The following is a 19,785-nucleotide window of genomic DNA, read 5'->3' on the forward strand; positions in this document are numbered from 1 at the left end:
CTCGGTGTACGTGGACCAGTTGTTGGGCGTCGCTGTTCCCTTTCAGATATAGCACTGGGGGATGGGGTGAGAAGTTACTGAATTGAAGCAAAAACAAACTTGGCTGCACTCCCCCAGCAGCCATTCTGCCGGTGTACTTCAAATCAGAAGTTACTGGGATAAGGACCGCACTCTTAGTAACAGAGGATCTCCAAGAAGTGAGCTTAGAAGAAGTGCTATCTTCAGAGAGCTTCGGCCAAGATTGAAACACCAGAAACAAAGGTCCTGCATCCTCTAAGAGCTCCTGAAAACAAACTCCGCTGCTGCCCTCAGTCACAGCAGAGGTGCAAGTTCTGCCAGTCATGGTCAACAGGACACTCATTCCCGACAGCTCCTGGACCCCGGGATCCCCCTGCGGCACCTCCCTGTGTCCTTCAGAATTCCCATTCGCAAAGGAGCGAGCTCGCCTAGCCCTTTAACCTCCGAGCTCTGAAGGCTCCTTCTTCCTTCTTGTTCTAAGTAGGCGCTGGCTGTCCCCAGAAGGCTGCACATTCCCCAAGCCGTCCCGTGTGAAGGCGATCGCACCTCTCCGTTCAGTAGTGCCAGAGCCAGCGAGGGCGCATTCTACTTGCTCCTCCGTGACTCTGGGCAGACTGCTATTCCCACGCCTCCTTAGAAATCCCAGCTCCGCTGAGCTCACGCCATGCAACCTGTCCTGCTGCTGTTTATCTCCCTTGCTCCGAGGAAGAAAAAGGTCTAACAATGCCTAACTGGTCTCCTTGCTTCTGCTCCTGCTCCTTTCTAGTTCAAGCTCTGTGCAGTACCAAAGCAATCTTTGAAAATCGCGGATCCGCCCGTGATCTGCTCTTCCCGAGACTCAGGAGTCCCATGACCGGCCCCACGCACGTCCCGTCTTGTCACCTGCTCTGCTCCTCACATGGCTCAGGGGCTGCAGGGTGGGGCCTCCTCCCTTACACAAACACAGTGAGCTCTTTCCTCTCTGCCAGGCAGTCACCTTCCCAGAGGATACAATCTGAGGAAACCACGAGAAATAGTTCTTGGATAAGAGCAAAAGAACGAAAAAAACCTCTACCATTACCCTAAGTTTGAAGAGAGTCACATTTGCAAGTAGACACCATACCTCACCATGGCACACACAGAAACACAGTGAGTCACTTAGGGAAACTTTGTTCTCCTAAATCAAAACTGTCACTGGCCATACGGACTTTGGAGCATGAAGGCATGGATTCTAGCCCGATACCAGGCCCCAAGGAAGTGAATAATAATTCAAGAATCTCAAGTCTGAAGATTATTCAAGATGTAGCAGGATCTTCTACCCTGACCCAGTAAACACACACATTCCTTTACTCACACTCTCCAAGGCACACACAACCCTGGAGACAGGAGCTCCAACCCCCAGCCACTACTTCTGATCCTCAGGCTGCCTCATCCTCTCGAGTCTCCTGCTCTCTTCCCTCTCAGCTAAGGGAGACCTAGACTCTAGTTTTACTGCTTTTCATTTCCTTTTCAATTTCTGATTAAGTCTCCATGACATCCACCATTTATAATAAGTTAAAAACTCACTGATTACTGCATGGAAAAACTTTCACAGGAACACTTTTTGATTACTCCCATGCACTACCAATTATTTCCATTTACAAAAAAAAAAAAAAAAAAAAGGAGTAAGTATAAAGGAGATAGATAAGCGTACTCTACCAAGCTTGGGGTCAAACACAGGAAACAAAACAGGACTTTCTCAATTTCAGTAGGGAATGTTTTAAAAGGACCACAGTTATCAGCAATTTCTTTCAGCTATTTCTCGCAACCTCTCAAAATGGATGTGGAAGACCAGAACCGCATTGGTGGGGCCCCAGCACTGCTCTATGAAATGCTGCACAGTTCAAACTTAGCTAGCTGTCAAAAGTTAAACCACTGGGCCAGAGATTTAGCTCAGAGGTTCCGCCGCCTGCCTCGCAAGCACAAGAACCCACAATCAATCCCTGGTACCAAAAAAAAGCAAAGAAACAAAAACAAAAGTTAAGCCATTCAGTACCATAGTGTCTGGGATCTCAAGTTCCTCATTTTTTCTAAAGTCCTAGAAAAAATATTAATATTTATGACCAAGCTGACTTTTGATACCGCCCTCTTTGCAACAGTGGATTTTAAAATAAATAAACAAATTCACAAAGGAGGCACAGGACCTCCCATCACTGCGCGCTCTCGGAGTCACTACCAGTAGGCCTGCTTTCACAACCACCTCCTGCTCCTAAGGGCAAGAGTCTTATCCTGCACAAGGCACTTGGGAGAGGAATGGTAAAGAAAGACCCTAATTGCCTCAGCTTATTCACCTGGAGGTGGAAAGCAACCCCTAACACTTGCAAGAGATTCAGCTAATAAAGAAAAGAGCTCATTCAGGGTCTTTTGGCAGAAAAACAAGGCTTTTGGCATCTAAACCTCCAGTGCATCACAAACTTCCTGTTATTATCTAATAACTCCCCCCACTCAGCCATCACTGTTTCCGTGGTAACCAACAGAGAAATAGCAGCCTGCCAAATGGCTTTTGTAGTTCCTTTTCCAGTTTGTTCTTCTGTAGAGAATTAAAGCTAGCTGGGAAAAGAACCAGGCTAATCTTTGCAGATAGGGACATGATGTGGTTTGAAAAGTACAACTGGGTTTGGGACAAGAAGTGCAGAAAAGCTTTCCTGACCTATCCCAGCAACAAAAAATAAAAGGTCTACTGAGGTATGCGCAGCAAGCTTTGCCTTGATCTTTAGACACAATAGCCAGGCATTGGCCAGGACACAGATGTGGTGTTCACCGAACCTCTGATGAGAACTACACAAGAGAGAGATGGGCTGAATGGCAGAGCAAGATCAAACAGGTCAGCTATGGCCCCAGGTACAGTACCTTAGTATCACTCAAGGAGATGTTAACTTACTCCAAGATCAAAATGAATGAACCAAAGTGGACCAACTTGGACTAGAGAACAGTGAAAAAAGAATCGGCACCTTGAAGGAGTGTAATGTTTAATCCTAGGGTGAGGTATGCAGGAAGCTGACTGCCAACGCAGTGAATCAGAGAGGCACTGATGCTTAGGAAACAAAAATCTCCTGTCTGCCAATGCAGGGAGGATCTGTGAGGAATACAACGTGCGGAACTGGGGCAGCTCTCAGAAGATCACCAGCTACGGAGATCTGCTGGAGGTGCCAGACTGCAAAACAAGCAGCTGCTGCAGGGGTGGAGGACTGTGAATTTTTTAAAAATTAAGACTATTTCTCTTTGCAAGTAGCCTGAAACAAATGCTTTTGTCTCAAAATTTCATATTTGCAATGAAGGGCAGGAAATCTCATGACTTCTGGCTGCATCAGATGAGAAACTGTAACCCCAGGCATGTGTGTGCATCTCCTCTGATAGATCAAAGCTAAGAGGAGTTCCCAGGGTTCCCTCCCACAACCTTGAACATACCTCACGACTTGCTGACAGACATGAAAACTGCAATCTATAGTGGCCGTCTGAGATACAGCTCTAAGAGTTACAGACTCCTACAAATCCCACACAGAAGATTAACCTAATTGATACGTTTTAGTTTATACTTTTACTTTGGGTAGTATGAATCACGAGTCACATTCTCAGAGTGTTGACAAAGATTTGCAATAACTATTTCCCTTTGTCCTTCAGAAAAAAGGACTGTCTACAATAAGACAAAGATGTCTACCCTAAGAAGTATTTCCACGGCTGTCAACAAAAGGCTTCTGCACTTTTAGTTCAGTCACATTTGTGGAACCTCAGACCTTTGGAATCTGGTAATGAACCCTGAAGGAGTCTTTTCAGAAGTTTAAACATGCATCCTGTTTACCCAAGAATGGAACTTCTAAGCTCTATTCATTAATGTGTGATTACTATTTCAGATATGTTGACATTCAATTCCCCTCTCCAACAGAAGTCAGAATTGAGAAGATACACAAAAACCTCATCAAATTCAATCGTGGTGAGATGAGCCTAGGAGCCAAACTTTAGACTACAGCCAACAGCCTGTGGTACTGACATGTTTATATTTCTTCCTGAGCCCATTTCCTCAGTCATCTTCAGGTCCTCAAACAAATGTCCCTACTGATTAGATCAACATTTTCATCAAATCAGCTTCCGTAGCTACTGTGCAGACACTTGACAAGGTTGCTTCCACCAAGTCCATCAAAATAGCCTCGAAGAAGCCGAACACACAGACTTTGTTCCAAATAACTGTCCACAGGACAAATGCTGTATGTAAAAGCAAAACGAAACAAAAACAGAATGCTGTCCATTTTGTTTCCATGCATTAACCTGTAATATAACTGAAGTACAGGACCAAGGCCTGGGTTGTTTTTGTTTGGTTTTGTTTGTTTTTGAGATGCTGGGGGGATCGAACCTAAACCCTTTGCACTGAGCTACAGCAGAGTCATTTTAACTTTTTCTTTTGAAACAAGCGCTAAGTTGTGCCCAGGCTAGGCTCAAATATGTGACCTTCCTACCTCAGCCCTTCTAGTATTGGGATGACAGGTGTGCACCGCAAGAGTTACGTTTTTCTATGAGCAAACAAAGAGCTTCTGCTTCCTGGAGGGGGAAGGAACAGGGCATTTCTGGGCAACACAACACTGTTTATGTTTAGTAGTTGGAAACTGCTTGTACAGTAACACTAACTACCCAGAAGACACATTCTGGAAATTTTAAGCTCCAATGTACAATAGGTCCCCCGTTTTTTTTTCAGGAGTAGTGGCGGTGAATATATGTATGTAAAGAAACTGTAAGTTAAGACTTAAATATTTAGCAACAGACAAATAACTGCAAGGAACTCAAGAGCAGGACTGAACCAAAGACGACATATTCTATACGCGTGAGCCAATCAGAACTCTAGGAGGGAACGCAGGAAGAAGCCGTGGCACCAGTGTGTTAGAGGGATTCCAGGAGAAAGAGGGTTTTGGTTTTCTCATGCACTGCTGCGGCCCCAGCTGCAGAACCACAGGTGGCAGTGAGCAGCTGTTCCACGTGTTGGCTGCAGAAGAAGGTCTGAGTATAAACAAGGAGATGCATGATGTCTCTCTGCAATTCACAAAGCAGGAGTCTTTACTGAGGCAGAGATGAATTCTGCACATGTGTGAACCTGAGATCTAATGAGCAGTGCCCACGTATGAGAGCACCATACTTAGAAATAACAGAGCACAGACTGGGTGGTCTGACTCCCAAGTTGTGCTCCTCCACGCATGAGCAGGCTGCCTGCCGACTGCCCGGGAAAGCTGCAGTTCTTTCCCTGAGCAAGTTAACTTAATAGACACTGGGAACTGACAGTTCCCTAACGACGATGACCCAAGCTTCTGTGTAAACAAAGGCAAAGGAAACCTAATCAATGGAAATGATGCCAGCAAACAATGCTTAACAGCATCTATGCAAAATAACTCAATATGCTTCAAAATACCATGCCTGGAAAAACAAATGTGCCTCAGGGAAGGAGTCTGGCCCATTAATTGCATTCTCAGAGCAGTGTACCTGATGAAAAACAGACACAAGCACTGACTAATAATGATGTGGCCAGAGTTAGGTCATGTCCATAACAGAGCTGGCCCTCCACACGGACTGAGTCTGCTTTAATGACAGAAGCTGACTAATCAGGAGCCATGGTTGGAAAAAGACACAAGCCCTGGAAATAAGATAATCTTGCGGATGTTTGTTCTTTTCTTAGGAGTACCTACTATCCATCTTTCCATCTGAAGGCTCTAGAGTTTTGATTTAAAACAATTAGGACTGGGAGGGTAGCTCAGTGGTAGTATGTGCGCTTACCATGCAGAAAGCCTTGGGCTCAATCCCCAGAGCCAAATAGAAAAAAGAAAAGACAGACAGTAAAAAAATGAATAGTTGTAGTATACCTCACACATCAGGTAAGCTAGGTAAGAAAAACCAAAATTATTACACAGTTTAGCGGCTGCTTTTCCACCTGAGCTTGGACAGACCACCACCTCTGCTGATCTGCCTGGAACTTCCTCTCAAAGGGCCTCAGTCCATCTGTCTTTCAGAAGGTAAAGAAGGAACGAGGCTGCACGGGATGTCCCTCACAGAAAGGTGGCCATGCTCCCAAGAAGGGCACTGAATATGAAAGCTTCTCGGAAGCTCTTTCCTGAGCCTTGCTCCTCTCCCGCTGGACCCCTTCTAGCTCACGTGACCCTTCTGTAAGCATCAGCCACAGCCGTAGTCACCGGAGTTAACTGGAGTTAAGCCATCTACCCACAGGCATCTCTCCTTGGGGTCAGAGCCCACTGGTCCTTTCCACCAATGGGAAGGAGCCCCAGCCTGTGGCACAGGGCAGGCAATTCCTGGTGGCCAAGTCAGTGCATGAATGGGCACTGTGGAAGCCAATAGCTCACGACGGGGCACGCAGTTGGCTGAAAATGTTTCACCTGTCTTCCATGTGTGCAAACAGAGCTTTTCAGAGCTCTGCCTTCGTCACAGAGTAACAGGAAGCAAGACAAGGACAAGGACAGAGAATACTCACAGGCGGGGGCTTCTTCCTCATCTCAAAAGTGCGCATGGCGCCAAAGCTGAGCGAGGCAATGACAGGCCACCTCCCCAGCGTGGGCTCGTCATCGCTGTGCCAGTCCACACTGTCCTTCTCGCTTCGGTAGAGATTGCAGAGTAAGGAGTTAAAGGTGTGGCCGGTGTTCTCTTCAATACGGTGCTTCAGTGCTCGCAGCACGGGAGGCCACTGCGGTCAGCAGGCCAAGGAAGGGCAGAGGTAGACGCGAGGCACACAGAGTGGCAGCCACATGGAGGCAGAAAGAAAGGGCAAAACCAGTCAAGTGATATATAAATGTGGCAAGGAATAAGCAAATCACTTGGAATGCAATGAACAGAAGGCAGAACGAGTGGTTTCATTCCCTCCCATCATTTCTGTTCTGAAACCATTAACCTCCGTCATTTTATAAATGCACTGTATCTGGGAGAGCAACGTCAAGAGGACCAAGGCCTGTCTACACATCTCATCTTTCCCCTGTACACACATGGCCCTCACACAGAAGAAAACATGAAGGTGCTCAGGGCAGTCACCCCGGTACGTTATGAAGGTAAGCAGAGCAGGGAGGCTGACATGTGGCTTCATGCTATTAGCAGGCAGGATTAAGTTCGAAAGAACTTTCTGCTAGTGCCCCTCTACTGGTTCAATTTCTATTTAAACTTCAAAGGTGAACTGCTTTTATTCTGAGGTGTTGGGATAGAACTCAGGGCTTCACACACGCTGGGCAAGTGCTCTACTATTAAACTATGTACCCAGGCCCTGCAGAATTGTTTTTTTAAAAAGACCTTTAATCCTTGGCATTGCTAACTTCCTAAAGACAGACCCTGCAGGGGAAAAATATTCTTTTCCAACAAATGAGAATCGGGATATGTTCTTAATATAAGGGCTGTAAACTATAGAAAACTTTGATTCCACAGCCCATCTCCTGAGCACCCCGTTCAATGAAGTAGTTTTTGTCTGGAAATGCAGGCCACGTATACTACAGAGAGCTATGACCTCTGACCAGAAAGTGTTCTCAGGAGCACAATCAGTGCAGCTTGTTTTATTTCTACTAGAGCTCTGCGTCTCACCAGAACTCTCTCATGCACTTTACAAACACTTTCCAACAGTTGTTTTCAGACTATATACAACTACAATTACTGAGGACCTCCAAGAACTTTCATGTATATGGGTTACAGCTATAGATCACACCCATATTAAAAATTAAGACCAGTTGTACCATTCACACCTCTGTGCCACTGGTGCACACTCAACACAGTGAAGATGTCACACAGTACTACGAAAACAGATTGTGGGCTTCCCGCCCCCACCCCAGGCCCCACAGGTTATAGTACTGAGAATCGAGACTTTAGAGAACTCTTCAAGTGTCTGTGTTCTGTGCTTGCTAGTGGCAAATGGATGGGCAGAAAGGAAAGCTTAATATTTTCAAGTACAGCCCATGGCTACTGTCAGGTAAAAGCATAGGCCAGTGAACACTGTTCCTCACTGTCAAGGCTGGGCCTCCTTATGGGTATCAACACTACCTTCCAAGCAGGTTTTTTCAAATCAACAAGGATAACAACCAACAAAGCTTAGATCAATAAAATAAAAATGCCCTTAAGCTAACCCACGTCCAAGAGAACAAATTGTGAAGTGAAACTACAGTAGTGATGTCAGCAGGCTGTATTTCCTATTTAATAAATTTATCATCATGGAGCTCAAGATCAGATGCTAGATTTATACCCTTGACATGAATATAAAGGAGGAAGGTAGCTTTTCCACAATGTGACTGAGAATCTAATTAGCACTTCCCTGACTTGCTCAGGAGCTGAGCACAGCGAACATCAAGTTTGCATTCTGTTTCTAAGTGGGTATATATTTTTTTCTTAGTTATTTTTGGTAGTGAACCAGAGAAAGGAAGAAAAAAGGGGATAATGAACTAGAGGATTAATTTAGACTCTCTAACCAATACTCTATATAGATTCTTCAGAACTGAACGTCTAAATTAAAACCCACCATCATCTCTGTTCGGTGAGGACATTCTATCCTTAAAAGACATTTGACGAAGAGTATGAGAATATAAATCCCCAAAGTAACAGATCTCAAAGAGGGTGTAGAGAGTCCTAGGAATTACTAAGATCTCCTATAGCAGAAAGGCGAAGTCAAGTTGGTGGCACTCTGAGCCAGTCGAGGATTTGATCTAGTTTATACAGAGTTTATAAAAGATATAATCTTAACAAAGACTAAAATATGTTTTCAAAATCTATGAACCTGATTCTGGTCTATAGGATATTCAGCTTACTTCTGCTTTGGCTTTTAATTCAGGGCCTTCTCACTGAGCTACATCCCCAGTTGTTTTTATTTATTTTGAGACAGGGTTTTATTAAATCACTCAGTCGTCCGGGCTGGGCTCAAACTCGTGATCTTCCTGCATCTGCCTCCCGAGTGGCTTACACCTGTGTAATACCATGCCTGGCCTAACAATTTTAAAATTAAACAAGTACTCCCAACACACACACAACTACTGAATCCTTCTTTTAAAAAATATCAGAAAATGGGGGCTGGGGATTTAGCTCAGCGGTTCGGTGGCCTGCCTTGCAAGCGCAAGGGCTCAAACTCGTGATCTTCCTGCATCTGCCTCCCGAGTGGCTTACACCTGTGTAATACCATGCCTGGCCTAACAATTTTAAAATTAAACAAGTACTCCCAACACACACACAACTACTGAATCCTTCTTTTAAAAAATATCAGAAAATGGGGGCTGGGGATTTAGCTCAGCGGTTCGGTGGCCTGCCTTGCAAGCGCAAGGGGCGGAGTTCAATCCCCACAGAAAATAGTATATAAATGAATTAATCTATCAGCAGGAAACACAAACTCCAAATTAAAGAATCTTATTTGAAAAACTTAATATTCAGTATTTAATAGTACTAAAGGATGGTGATGACATGCAGTTAAACATGCTATACATAATTTTATTTTTATAGAAAAAAAAATCTCATATTTTTGCCTAAACTAAAAATGATCAGAACTAAACTATCAGGCAGAACAATTATCCAAAATATTAATATTCATCTTTACATTTAGCTGCAGTCTCTACATTTTTAATAAGCATGTATTACATTGTTGAAAAGCAGTGTATCGTAAAATAAAAGAAAAAGATTCCTTTGAAGAGCAGTCAAATGTCCCCAACGTGAAAGACAATAAGCAGGTAGTTTATTCAGCAAACTGTGACTCTGATCTACTCTAAAATGATGGCTCTCAACCAGAGGCAACTGTGCCCTCAGCAGACAAGTGGCAATGTCTGGAGTCACTTCTGGCTATTGTGACTGAAAAGGGCAGCTGGCACCTGGTACGCGGAGACCGTGGATACCTCTGAGCATCCCACAGCACTCAGGATGGACCCACGACAGAGGCATCCAACCCAAAATGTCAACCATGTGGAGGGAGAGGAACCTTTCTAGATGAGCTAGAATGAGTGGAAGAGAGCTCCTTCCCCACAGCCCATTTAATCTGCAACCTCTCTGCTACGAGGACTGTTGACAAGAAGGTAAATTTAATCTGACAGGAACCAGGCGGTAGTCTACACTGAACTGGCCCAGTGCAAATTCACTCTGCTTCCAAACCAACCTCAGATACAAAGGGTCTCAGCGCTTCCCAAGGAGACATAATAAATGCAGCCCTAGAAACCAAAATATTTGTCCCTACACGAAAAAGCCACATGCTCCCAGGCAATATTTCATCCCTGTGCATTTTAGTAAAGAGGTGGTTTGCAATTACACATTACCAGAAGATCTAAAATATATCACATTTCTGTGTACCCAAATGTCTGAAGCAAAACTCCATTTTCTTCAGTCTCTTTCCATAAAGCATGGCACTATCTGCCAAAGGCAAGATTCCAGGAACTAAACAGAGAGCGATTTCCTGGACCTTAACTCCATCCTCTGGACAAGCTTATTTTGAACACTAAAATACCCTTGTCTACTGTCATGGAAATTTCTAAAAACAAAAGCAGTAGAAACAAGCCAAAGCGGTAATAAGTTGAAGTCTGAGAAACGTAGCCATAAAATGAATGCCAAATAAAATGTTTTAAAAAAGAAAAGAAAAAAAAAAGATTGGGGGGTGGGCTGGCAAATAGCAAAAGAGCCTGAGAGATGGAAAAAGACATTCTGACCTCCTGCCTACTGCTCAGCCATAAGGATGTAGCTGCACAGAAAATAAATGAGAACCAGGCTGTGCATCAAATACCCCCGCCGGGTCTTCCTGTTATTTTATAGCACTTTACACTTCCATCATCTATAAAACCGCACCAAGGACAGTATTTGAACATACGTGAGGATTTGGTTCCATAGTGACTCTTGAGTAAGTGTAAGGGAGGTCTCCATACCATGCTGTAAGTCTTGGTTGCAGATAAGTTATATCTAAGAAAGAAAAACAGGGCTCTGAGACAGGGTGGCGCTCCGTGCGATGGACCTACCATAAGCCAACACTGCCTTGCGGTGTCAAGAAGCCAAGAGAGACAGAGGAAGAGGAAGGACAGCTGTCACGGTTTGTATCTGGATGTCATGTGCTCAAAGGCGGGGCTCTGGGAAGGTCTGGATTCTGGGATGTTACAGCTAAATGTGATGTCAGGAGCTGGGACCCTTTGGAGCTGGGCTCACTGGGGGTGCGACCTGCAAAGGTGTCTCTCCTTCTCAGGCGCCTCCCTTTACTCCCCACTTCCCAGATGCTACACCATGAACAGCTCTCCTCTGCTTGGGCCCTGCTGCCATGCTGCGGACCCTGCCAAGACGGAAACTTCTAGAACACGAGCCAAAATAAACCTCTCCTCCCCTAAGTGTCCAGGATTATGGTTCAACCACAAGGAAAGTGACTAAGGCAGTGGCTCTGCCTTCACAGAGGATATGGGCAAGGGCTGGCAGAATGGTTAGGGACCCCACGAAGAAAGGACAAGGCAGAAAAGCCTGGGCAAAGGTTCTGAGATGAGACCGTGTGTGTGCCATGTTTGTTTCATTTTAAAGTCTCAAAAAGCAGGATGTGGAGCCTGGGTCCCTGAAGGTAGGCATCTGTGCCACCAACATCCCTTTGAAGAACAAGACAGACTGTTCGCCCATGTGCCCACACTGTAGACACCTTTCTGATTCCAAACGAAGGGAAAAGTGTTCTGAGCAACTGCAGCATGCGGCTGATTTTAGTCCAGAAGCTTTTGACCTCCAAGTTTATTTAGAGAGGGAGTTACCCACAGATCTGCTATGCTTCCCAAAACCAGTCACAAGGACAGGAATGATAACAACAAAAAGCAGGGCTGGGGCTGTAGCGCAGGGGGACAGCCTGTCCTCTGCATATGTGGGTTCAAGCCCCAGCACAAAACCAGAAAAAAATAAATAAAATAAAAAAGAGCAGCTAACATTCACTGAAGGCTTGCCATGTAGTAGGCATTCGGTTCAGCACTCATCATGCATTACCTCATTTAACACAGCAACCTTAAAAGACAGGTATTTTGTTAGTTCAATTTTAAAGGTAAGAAAACCCAACAATTCGAGAGCTACTCGCTTGTAATGTGCTTGAAATTAACAATTACTTTGAATGAGAGAACAAGCAAAGGACATAACCAGGAGACCTACTGTGAATGTCTTGTGAGTTGGTTGGTTTTCCTGAAAAAGCTGATCCGTATTCTAATGAGTAACAAAAGTGAAGCCACTGTACACTGACTACAGAAAACTGGCCAGGAAGGAAATTCTATGCTGGAGCACAGACGCCCCCCAGTGGCCACCTGTGGAATAACAGGCACTGCGGGCTCATTGACACCCGCAGCGGAAAGGAGTAGGTTTTGAGAAAAGCAGGGAATCTGTTTCACCTTTACAAGCTCAGGAGAGTAGACTGAAACTAAAACTAAAGGAAGGCAGACTCTTCTGATGAAATAAAATCAGAATCAAAAGTCAGTAAAAAGTACTTCAGAACAATGTATGCCAAACAGCATCAGAAAAATAGAAAGCTCCAGTAGCTTCTAGCAGAGAGAAGCTGGTAGCACTGGAAGTGGCAGAGGCGGTAACATAAGCAATGAGGCTGTCAACAACAGTGCAGCCACACAGCCTCCTCTGGGCTCCGAACTCTCACGTCTCCACTCCGGCCAGGGCCTGCCTCGATCTGGGCCCTCCCCTGGCTGTCGCTTCTGCCTGAAAGACTCTTCCCTTGCACCCACTGTGCCTGGATACTCCCTGCTCTCCTCAGGGCCTCAGGTTTTGAATGTTAGGACAGGCTGTGGTGTACACGCGGTGGTAACAGAAGGCATTCCAACAGGGAGCCCGGGCAGCAACCTCTGCAACCTCAGTGATTCCTCACCCTCTCTGATGCCCGTCCTCTGTTTCCAGGGAACATCCCGACACAGCTGGTCCAACACCCAGTCCGCTTCCTGCGTGTCAACAAAGCCAGGATATAAACGTACCCTGGATGCAGAAAGAAACATTGACTGAAGAACATAGAAAAGATGGGTTAAATCAGTGGTGGTGAATCTAAGGCACGTGTGCCACAGCGGGCTGTTTGTATCATTGAAAGCTTTACAAGGCGCCCCACCACTGATTAGACTGCAACCCCCAGCAGAGTATGTTTACCTGTATCCTCCCTCTAATCCGCTGACAAAATCCTCTCCCTCCCACAGCAGCAGAACTCAACATCGCCCAGGTTGTGATGGCCCGGATGTAAAATAAAGTCCTTCCATGTTAAGACAAAGTGGAAATGATGGATAAAGGATACATGAGAGCTTTACAGACTGTGGTCCAAATGCTACTGAGGAATGTGAGTAGTACCAGCAATGCTACCAAGAACCTAAGGGACAGAAACTACTAGCAGGGCTCAGCTGTGAAACACTGGGCGAGTTACTTAACTTCCCTGAGTCTTCATTCTTCTCATCTGTAACCCAATGATAACATCTAGCTCATAAAATACTTGAAGAATAAACAGAGTAATACAAAATAAAAATTTTAATAACTGGCAGTCTTTAGAGACTACACCAATTCTAGAGAAAGAAAGATCATTATGACTTTATCAAAATAAACATATCCAAATGAGGGCTCTTCTCACTGAATAGACTGCTTATTTAGACAATGCCAATTCAGCTCGAAACCATTCTGGACACCTCTCTTAAGACGCGCACTGAGAACCCACAGGGCATCCTCTTGGATCACCCTGGTGGCAGCAAATCTTCATTTTGAAGATATGTTTGATTTTCTCAAAGAGTCAAAGCTCCCCCAGCACCATAACCGATAATGCAGTGCGACCAAAAGAGAGCAACTGGGCTTGTGTGGCTGCTGACCTTGCCTTACAGGGAGGTTCCAAAAAGTGTCACAGCAAAAGCAGCACTGAAACTCTTTACAAAGCCTTACAAGTACTGTGCGGGGCTGAGGCAAGAGGGTCCCAAGTTCGAGCCCAATCTGGGTAATTTAGTGACTCAGGAGGACCTGCCTCAAAACAAAACACCTCCAGGCTGGGGTTTTAGCTCAGTGGTTCCGCCGCCTGCCTCACAAGCACAAGGACCTGAGTTCGATTCCCGGTTCCACAAAAAAAACACCCCCAACAATGAAAGTGTGTGTGGTGGTTAGGGACAAAGCTCAGTGCAAAGGTCCTGGGTTCACTATCCCCCTCAAAAGGCCTTATGGAAGCCTTGTTTTAAGCAACTGATTTGATGTGTTTTACATTCTAATGTATTTGTCTTAAGTGTCTCATTACCTTAAAGTGACAATTAGTATACTGCTGCATTAAAGTGAGGTTTTAAAAATAATGGCTAGTGCCTAATATATGCTTTCACTTTACTGAACTCTGCCCTGATGCAGTGCTGTATGACGATATATTTATAATTCATAAAATGCAAAATAATAACTTAACACAGCACTCCCAGTACAGACCCAACTCTAATATTAAGTCACCAAGTCCACGAGGATGAAGGACTCCAACTCTTTAGGCCTCATTTCCTCATCTGAGAAACTAGGGGAGTAAGTTACTGCATCTGAGAGAGAGACTGTGAAGATTACTTGATGCTAGAAAGACATCACCAGCTTCCCATCCCACAGAGTTTAAAGGGAAGAAATTTCCTATTTCAAATGAGAGAGCAGTCTAACTTGATGACAGTTACAGTCACCTTCTGCTGAGGACTCACTTACCTAGAGACGCCTGAAGGTGACAGGCTGAGTTCATACACACCCTCCCTGCTGAGGAAAGGAGGAAAGAGACAGTCAGCAGAGACAGAACCACACCCTGCGCCCCGCGGGAGGGTCCCAGCTCCCTGAGATCACTTCACAATGTATGAACGCAGTGCGGGAGGCACAGGCCCACGTTCTGTCACTAAGACAGGCTGGAGACGGGGCTGCGCCATCACAGCCATTGGGAACAGAACCCTGAGTGGTTCTGAGACACAAAGGGATAGAATAAATTTTGATTCTACCCTTTGTCTCTCACCTGGAATTTAGGCTCGTATGATCCAAAAATCTAACACACAAAAGGGGTGAAAAACAGAGACAAAAGGACACCTCCCCTCTGGAGAGTGTGGAACAGAGGGTGCTGCCCAACAGGAGGCACAGTGGAGCTCTGAGCTTCTGTTCCTTTCAGAGACACTGTTTAAAGAAAACCCTTCAATGGCTCCACAGTTGCGGTCAAGGTTCTAAGACCTAGCGCCCTCTTCTGACGGCTGCCGCAGCGCAGCGCTCCCCCAACAAGCGCCTAGGATCTTCTCCCACAACCCCATGCCTGCTGTGCCGTCTGCCACTCAGCATCCCTAACCCAGCCCAGCGCCAGCTTTGGTGCCTGGGAAATTCTATCCTGTCCTTCAAAACCATCACCTCTACCTTTCCTGGCCTTTGAATCATGTAAGTAACATTACCCGACTCATCCTGTGGGTGCTGGCAGTACAGGTCTACTATTTTAAGGTATACAAGATTACACCCACCATTTCTCCACACGTCTACGTCATCTACAAGACTGCAGGCCCCTAGGAGGGGTTATTAGAAATGGGTTATTACTGTTTCCCAGTGCCTGAACATAGTAGATGGAAAAGTGAATCTTACTCAATTTCATCAATGTGAAAAAAATAGAGCAGGGTGTAAAGTCCACAATGAGAAAAAGCAACACAGACCACAAGGGACATCTACCCAAACAACTGGGTCTGAGCCTTTTCAGCTAGGCTCTTAGGTGGATGTGTGAGGACCTCTGAGCCAAATATGTAGGCATAGTCATCGCACGTACTGTGAAGGACCACTTGCTGTAGACTTTGCTATTCAGTCTCCTAGAGAATGAATACAGTATTTCAATGTTTCAGCCCACATTTAGAAAATGGCTCACTTTAACTATGGAACACATTTTTGGGTATTTAAAAAAAAATCTAGCATAGTTAGCTTTAGGTAAGCAAGAGTTAACAAACTCTAGGGTAAACAGCATTGGATTTTTGTCATTTTTCTCTTGATTTAGCAGCTTTAAATTGCCCATTTTTTTTTCCAGTATGAATATCCAACTGTAAGAGTTTTTATAGTTTTGTTTATTCTCTTTATCACCAATTACCACACTGGTATTTTTAAAATAATCAAAGATTATTAGAACTAGCCTGGACCTGAAGTGACTGCAAAATCCAGGTCCCTACTTCGAAGACAAGCACACTGAAACTCAGAGAAATGGAAAGAACTACATAACTAACTAGTGGCAAAGCCAAGATTGTACTTCCCCTTGAAAATCACCTGTGTTACATTTCAAATTCTTCCAATATATAAGCCAATCTGCAAAACAGTGTTTAACAGATTGCTCATGGGAAACAATATACGTCTAATTCTAATTTTCTAAAATAAAAGGACACTGATAATCAGATGGAAACCGAGGAGCAGGAATTTTTAAAATGATAAAAGTATCTCTTAGGAATTTTGGATAAGAACCTTTCAGACACAGAACAATGTAAGCAGAACACTTAGTATCATTTTAGTCGCTGCCCTGTCATTTTAACAAAGTGTCTGGATGGTCAGGTGGGTTGCCAGCAGCTACATTAAGCACTGCCAGTGAAAACCACAAAGCTTCAAAAACAGCCAAGAGCCGATGACTCAGGGACCTCATCTTGAGCTAAGGGATGCTTGGGCGCACTATTGAGCTGTCAGTGAAGAGGGCCAGGAAATCTACGCCCGAGTCAACATTTAACACACGGAGATCTTTTTGCATTCTTTCCATATGATCAGCAAATTCAAAAAGTCTTCTCAAAAGCTCACATTTAAAGATAGAGCTTGGAATATCCCAGCCAAAAAATTAAGACACTTATTGGGCTGACTTCTTCACAAGGAGGAGTCGGAGTGAGGGAAAGACCACGCAACCGTGACAGGAAGGCAGCAGATTACTTACTCTATCACTCGCGGTTCTGGGGCTCTGCGTACTACCTGCAAGGAAACAGGCAGATCTGAATTCTGGAATGATCTCTAACCACCTGGGAGACTGATTCACCATAATTCTCTCACTTCTGCTCAGAAAAAGTCAGGTCTACAGCTATCTCTTTTTCATTCCAATCTCTCATTGTCTTTCTTTCTGTTCTTCTTAGAACAACACATCACACTCTCTAGCAGACAGAAAAAGGTCATTACAATGAATCAATCCTACAGGCCAGCAGGTCTGGAAAGCATCCTTTACATAAGAGATTTTTTTTTTAATTGAAGATATATTATAAAATAAAGACTTTCAAGAATTATTTATACAATTGTTACTATAGCAAAATGCCTGATTAGTGTTATTGTTGGTGGTGGTGGTACCAGGGATCAAACTTGAGACTCTGTGCCTGATTGTTTTTAATCTTTTTTCCATATTGTTAAAAAATAAGCACTTGGGATACTGCTCAGTAATAGAATGCCTGCCTAGCATGCATAAGGCCCTGGATTCAATCCCCAGCACTATTAAAAAAAAAAACCTTTCTGTTTTTTACATTCCCCTCCCCGATGGAAAATATGATTTAACAATCAGGCATTTTGCTAGAACTGAAATTTCAATTCCATCACAAAGACATTTGCTGTCACAGCACTAAAGACAGCGTGGTCTTGGAACTGCAAGACCTCCGAGCACTCACAGAAACCCTAGTCATGATATAAGCTTTGGCCTCTACTCATCGGATAGCTTCCCTACCCCTCCTCCCAAAATAGGAATAGTTATGACCAACTGCTGGGAGCAGAAAATGAAGCATTTTTAAACATGTGGAGGGAACTGAAATATTTCACATTTCATTATCACCTTTTTGCTCTGCTTTGCATTGGTAATTTATTCAGGCATTGTTTGAGTACCCGCTACATAGGAACAGCCTTCCAAGCAACCCCTCGTTAATACTGAAGAAGAAACAACAATTTACCTGCTGGGGTTCTCTGAACACAAACTCTCTGTCAGACAGACGATGCTCCTTGTCCCTCCAGGTCTGGCCAGGTGTCTGCTGGAGATGGCTCCCAGCAGCAGCAGCTAAGAAAGGAGCAAGAATGGCCTCAGACCAGTCTGTTTGCACGTGAACAGTCGCCTCCTACTGAGTGAGGGCCAGTAAAACCCCCTCAGAAATGACCCGTCACATCTAAAATTAATCAGTGAAGTCATCAGAAGTCTTCAACACACTCTGAAAGGTTAAGGGCACTGATTAAATAGAAGGAACACTGAAGACCCCTTTCCTTTAGCTCATCGTCAAAATCAGACAAAACACCAGCCATATTTTAAACAATTCCTTAATATCAACTGAAATGGACTTCATCATCAACCAAAAGGATATAAATAAGAGAGCGGAAGAGTTGCCCACATCCATACACACACACAATCCCGGCAGGTTCTTGCCTGGCTGAGCAGCCGGCCGTCTCTTAGGGGCAGCCCAGGCTCCCTGCACTCGCGCTTGCTGTCTTTTGTCCGCCATGTTGACCAAAACAGCTTCTGCTCTGTGCTCCCAGATTTCATTCCTGATTCAAACCACACAATGGTATCTGTGTAAGGAGGAAACAGTGCTTTTAGTTAGGATCTTGACTTTGGTCTGTTAACAGGTAATCCTGATCCTTTCAGGAAGAAGAGATGGGTCAGTAGCAGTCAGAGCTTCTGCACAAAATCAGCTTCTTTGTGTCATCACAACTCAATCAAGGAGCCTAAGTCACTCAGAACTCCTCGCTTATCTTCTGTAAGCTTATCATAGAACTTTTACTTATTTCACAAAAAAGTGCACATTTCTAAAAGCAAGACCTATTATAGACTATGTTATCCTTATTAGTCTTCAAGAGCAGAAAATTAAGAAGCTGTAACACTCCTATTATCTCCCAGACATTAAGAAATGGGCTAAGATTCAGTTCCCAAGCAGATTTCCATATTCCATTACCATGGGCAGCACCAAACTTTCCGGAAGCTAGTTAAAAGCACCCATGGCAGATGAATCTGGAGGACTTCCTGCTGTATGAAATAAGCGAGGCACAGAAAAACAAAGATAGCATGGTCTCACTTATGTGTGGAATCTAAGAGTCAAACGCCTAGAAGTGAAGAACAGAAGGTAATTACTAGTGGGCAGGGGAAGGGGAGAAGGGAAAAAGAAGACATTGATGGCAGGGTACAAAGTTTCAGTTAGACAAGCGAAGTAAGCTTAAGTCATCTCTTGCACAAAGTGATGACTATAATGAATATCAATGTACTGCGGGTCTCAAAATTGCTGAGTAGATTTTAAATGTTTTTCACCACCAAATTAAGAGAGGTGATACATTTACTAGCTTTATTTAATCGATCTATAATATAACTATATATCAAAACATCACGCTGCACCCCATTAATATAATTGTTACTTGTCAAAATAAGATCTGAAATTTTTAAAGTTTAATAAATTAAAATTTAAATATCCTTGGCCTACCTCCAGAAAATCTGATTTAAGACAGAAATAAGTGATTGTCTTTATGATGTTACACTGGTTTGTATGGGGACCATGGGTCACTCAGGAAATAAATTAATTTGAGTCAATTAAATATTCAAATTCTGGTTCTGCCACCTGCTTCTCAAGCACAAGGACGTGAGTTTTATCCATGGTACAAAAAAAAAAATTGAAATTTTACTATGATTCAGTCTTCAGCTAACTGAAAAAAATCTACCTCATAACAGCCAGTAATACTGAGGGCACTTTTGCCAATAAAATTTAGATCATATCAAGGGCCAGGGATTTAGCTCAGAGGCACCACTCTAGCCTCCCAAACGCAAGGTCCTAAATTCGGTCCCCCATACTGCCACCAAAGGAAAAAAAAAAAAAAAAAAAAAAAAAAAAAAACAAAAAAAAAAAAAAAAAACCG

At 44.1% G+C, this 19,785-nt stretch overlaps 1 protein-coding gene across 6 annotated transcripts in view; it reads right to left on the minus strand.

Moving 5' to 3' along the window:
• The window catches only part of Alkbh3 (alkB homolog 3, alpha-ketoglutarate dependent dioxygenase), a 34,533-nt gene that overhangs the window by 13,636 nt on the left and 1,112 nt on the right, over window positions 1-19,785 (minus strand). For 3 of the 6 annotated variants that reach the window (XM_010612527.3, XM_010612525.3, XM_010612526.3), the window contains exons 2-8: window positions 18,311-18,453; window positions 17,847-17,950; window positions 16,859-16,893; window positions 14,650-14,697; window positions 12,836-12,939; window positions 10,826-10,914; window positions 6,500-6,709 (exon numbers count right to left, since the gene is read on the minus strand). In XM_010612527.3, coding sequence (XP_010610829.1) covers window positions 6,500-6,709; window positions 10,826-10,914; window positions 12,836-12,939; window positions 14,650-14,697; window positions 16,859-16,893; window positions 17,847-17,950; window positions 18,311-18,386 — 666 coding nt within the window. In that variant the 5' untranslated portion in view covers window positions 18,387-18,453. Of the gene's footprint in view, window positions 1-6,499; window positions 6,710-10,825; window positions 10,915-12,835; window positions 12,963-14,649; window positions 14,698-16,858; window positions 16,894-17,846; window positions 17,951-18,310; window positions 18,454-19,785 lie in introns of all 6 variants that reach the window. The other 3 variants (XM_010612529.3, XM_010612531.3, XM_010612530.3) reach the window with 3 other exon arrangements.

The sequence above is a fragment of the Fukomys damarensis genome, unplaced genomic scaffold, assembly GCF_012274545.1.
Source record: "Fukomys damarensis isolate Sample0158 unplaced genomic scaffold, DMR_v1.0_HiC HiC_scaffold_27, whole genome shotgun sequence".
In the NCBI taxonomy this organism is placed as follows: Eukaryota; Metazoa; Chordata; class Mammalia; order Rodentia; family Bathyergidae; genus Fukomys; species Fukomys damarensis.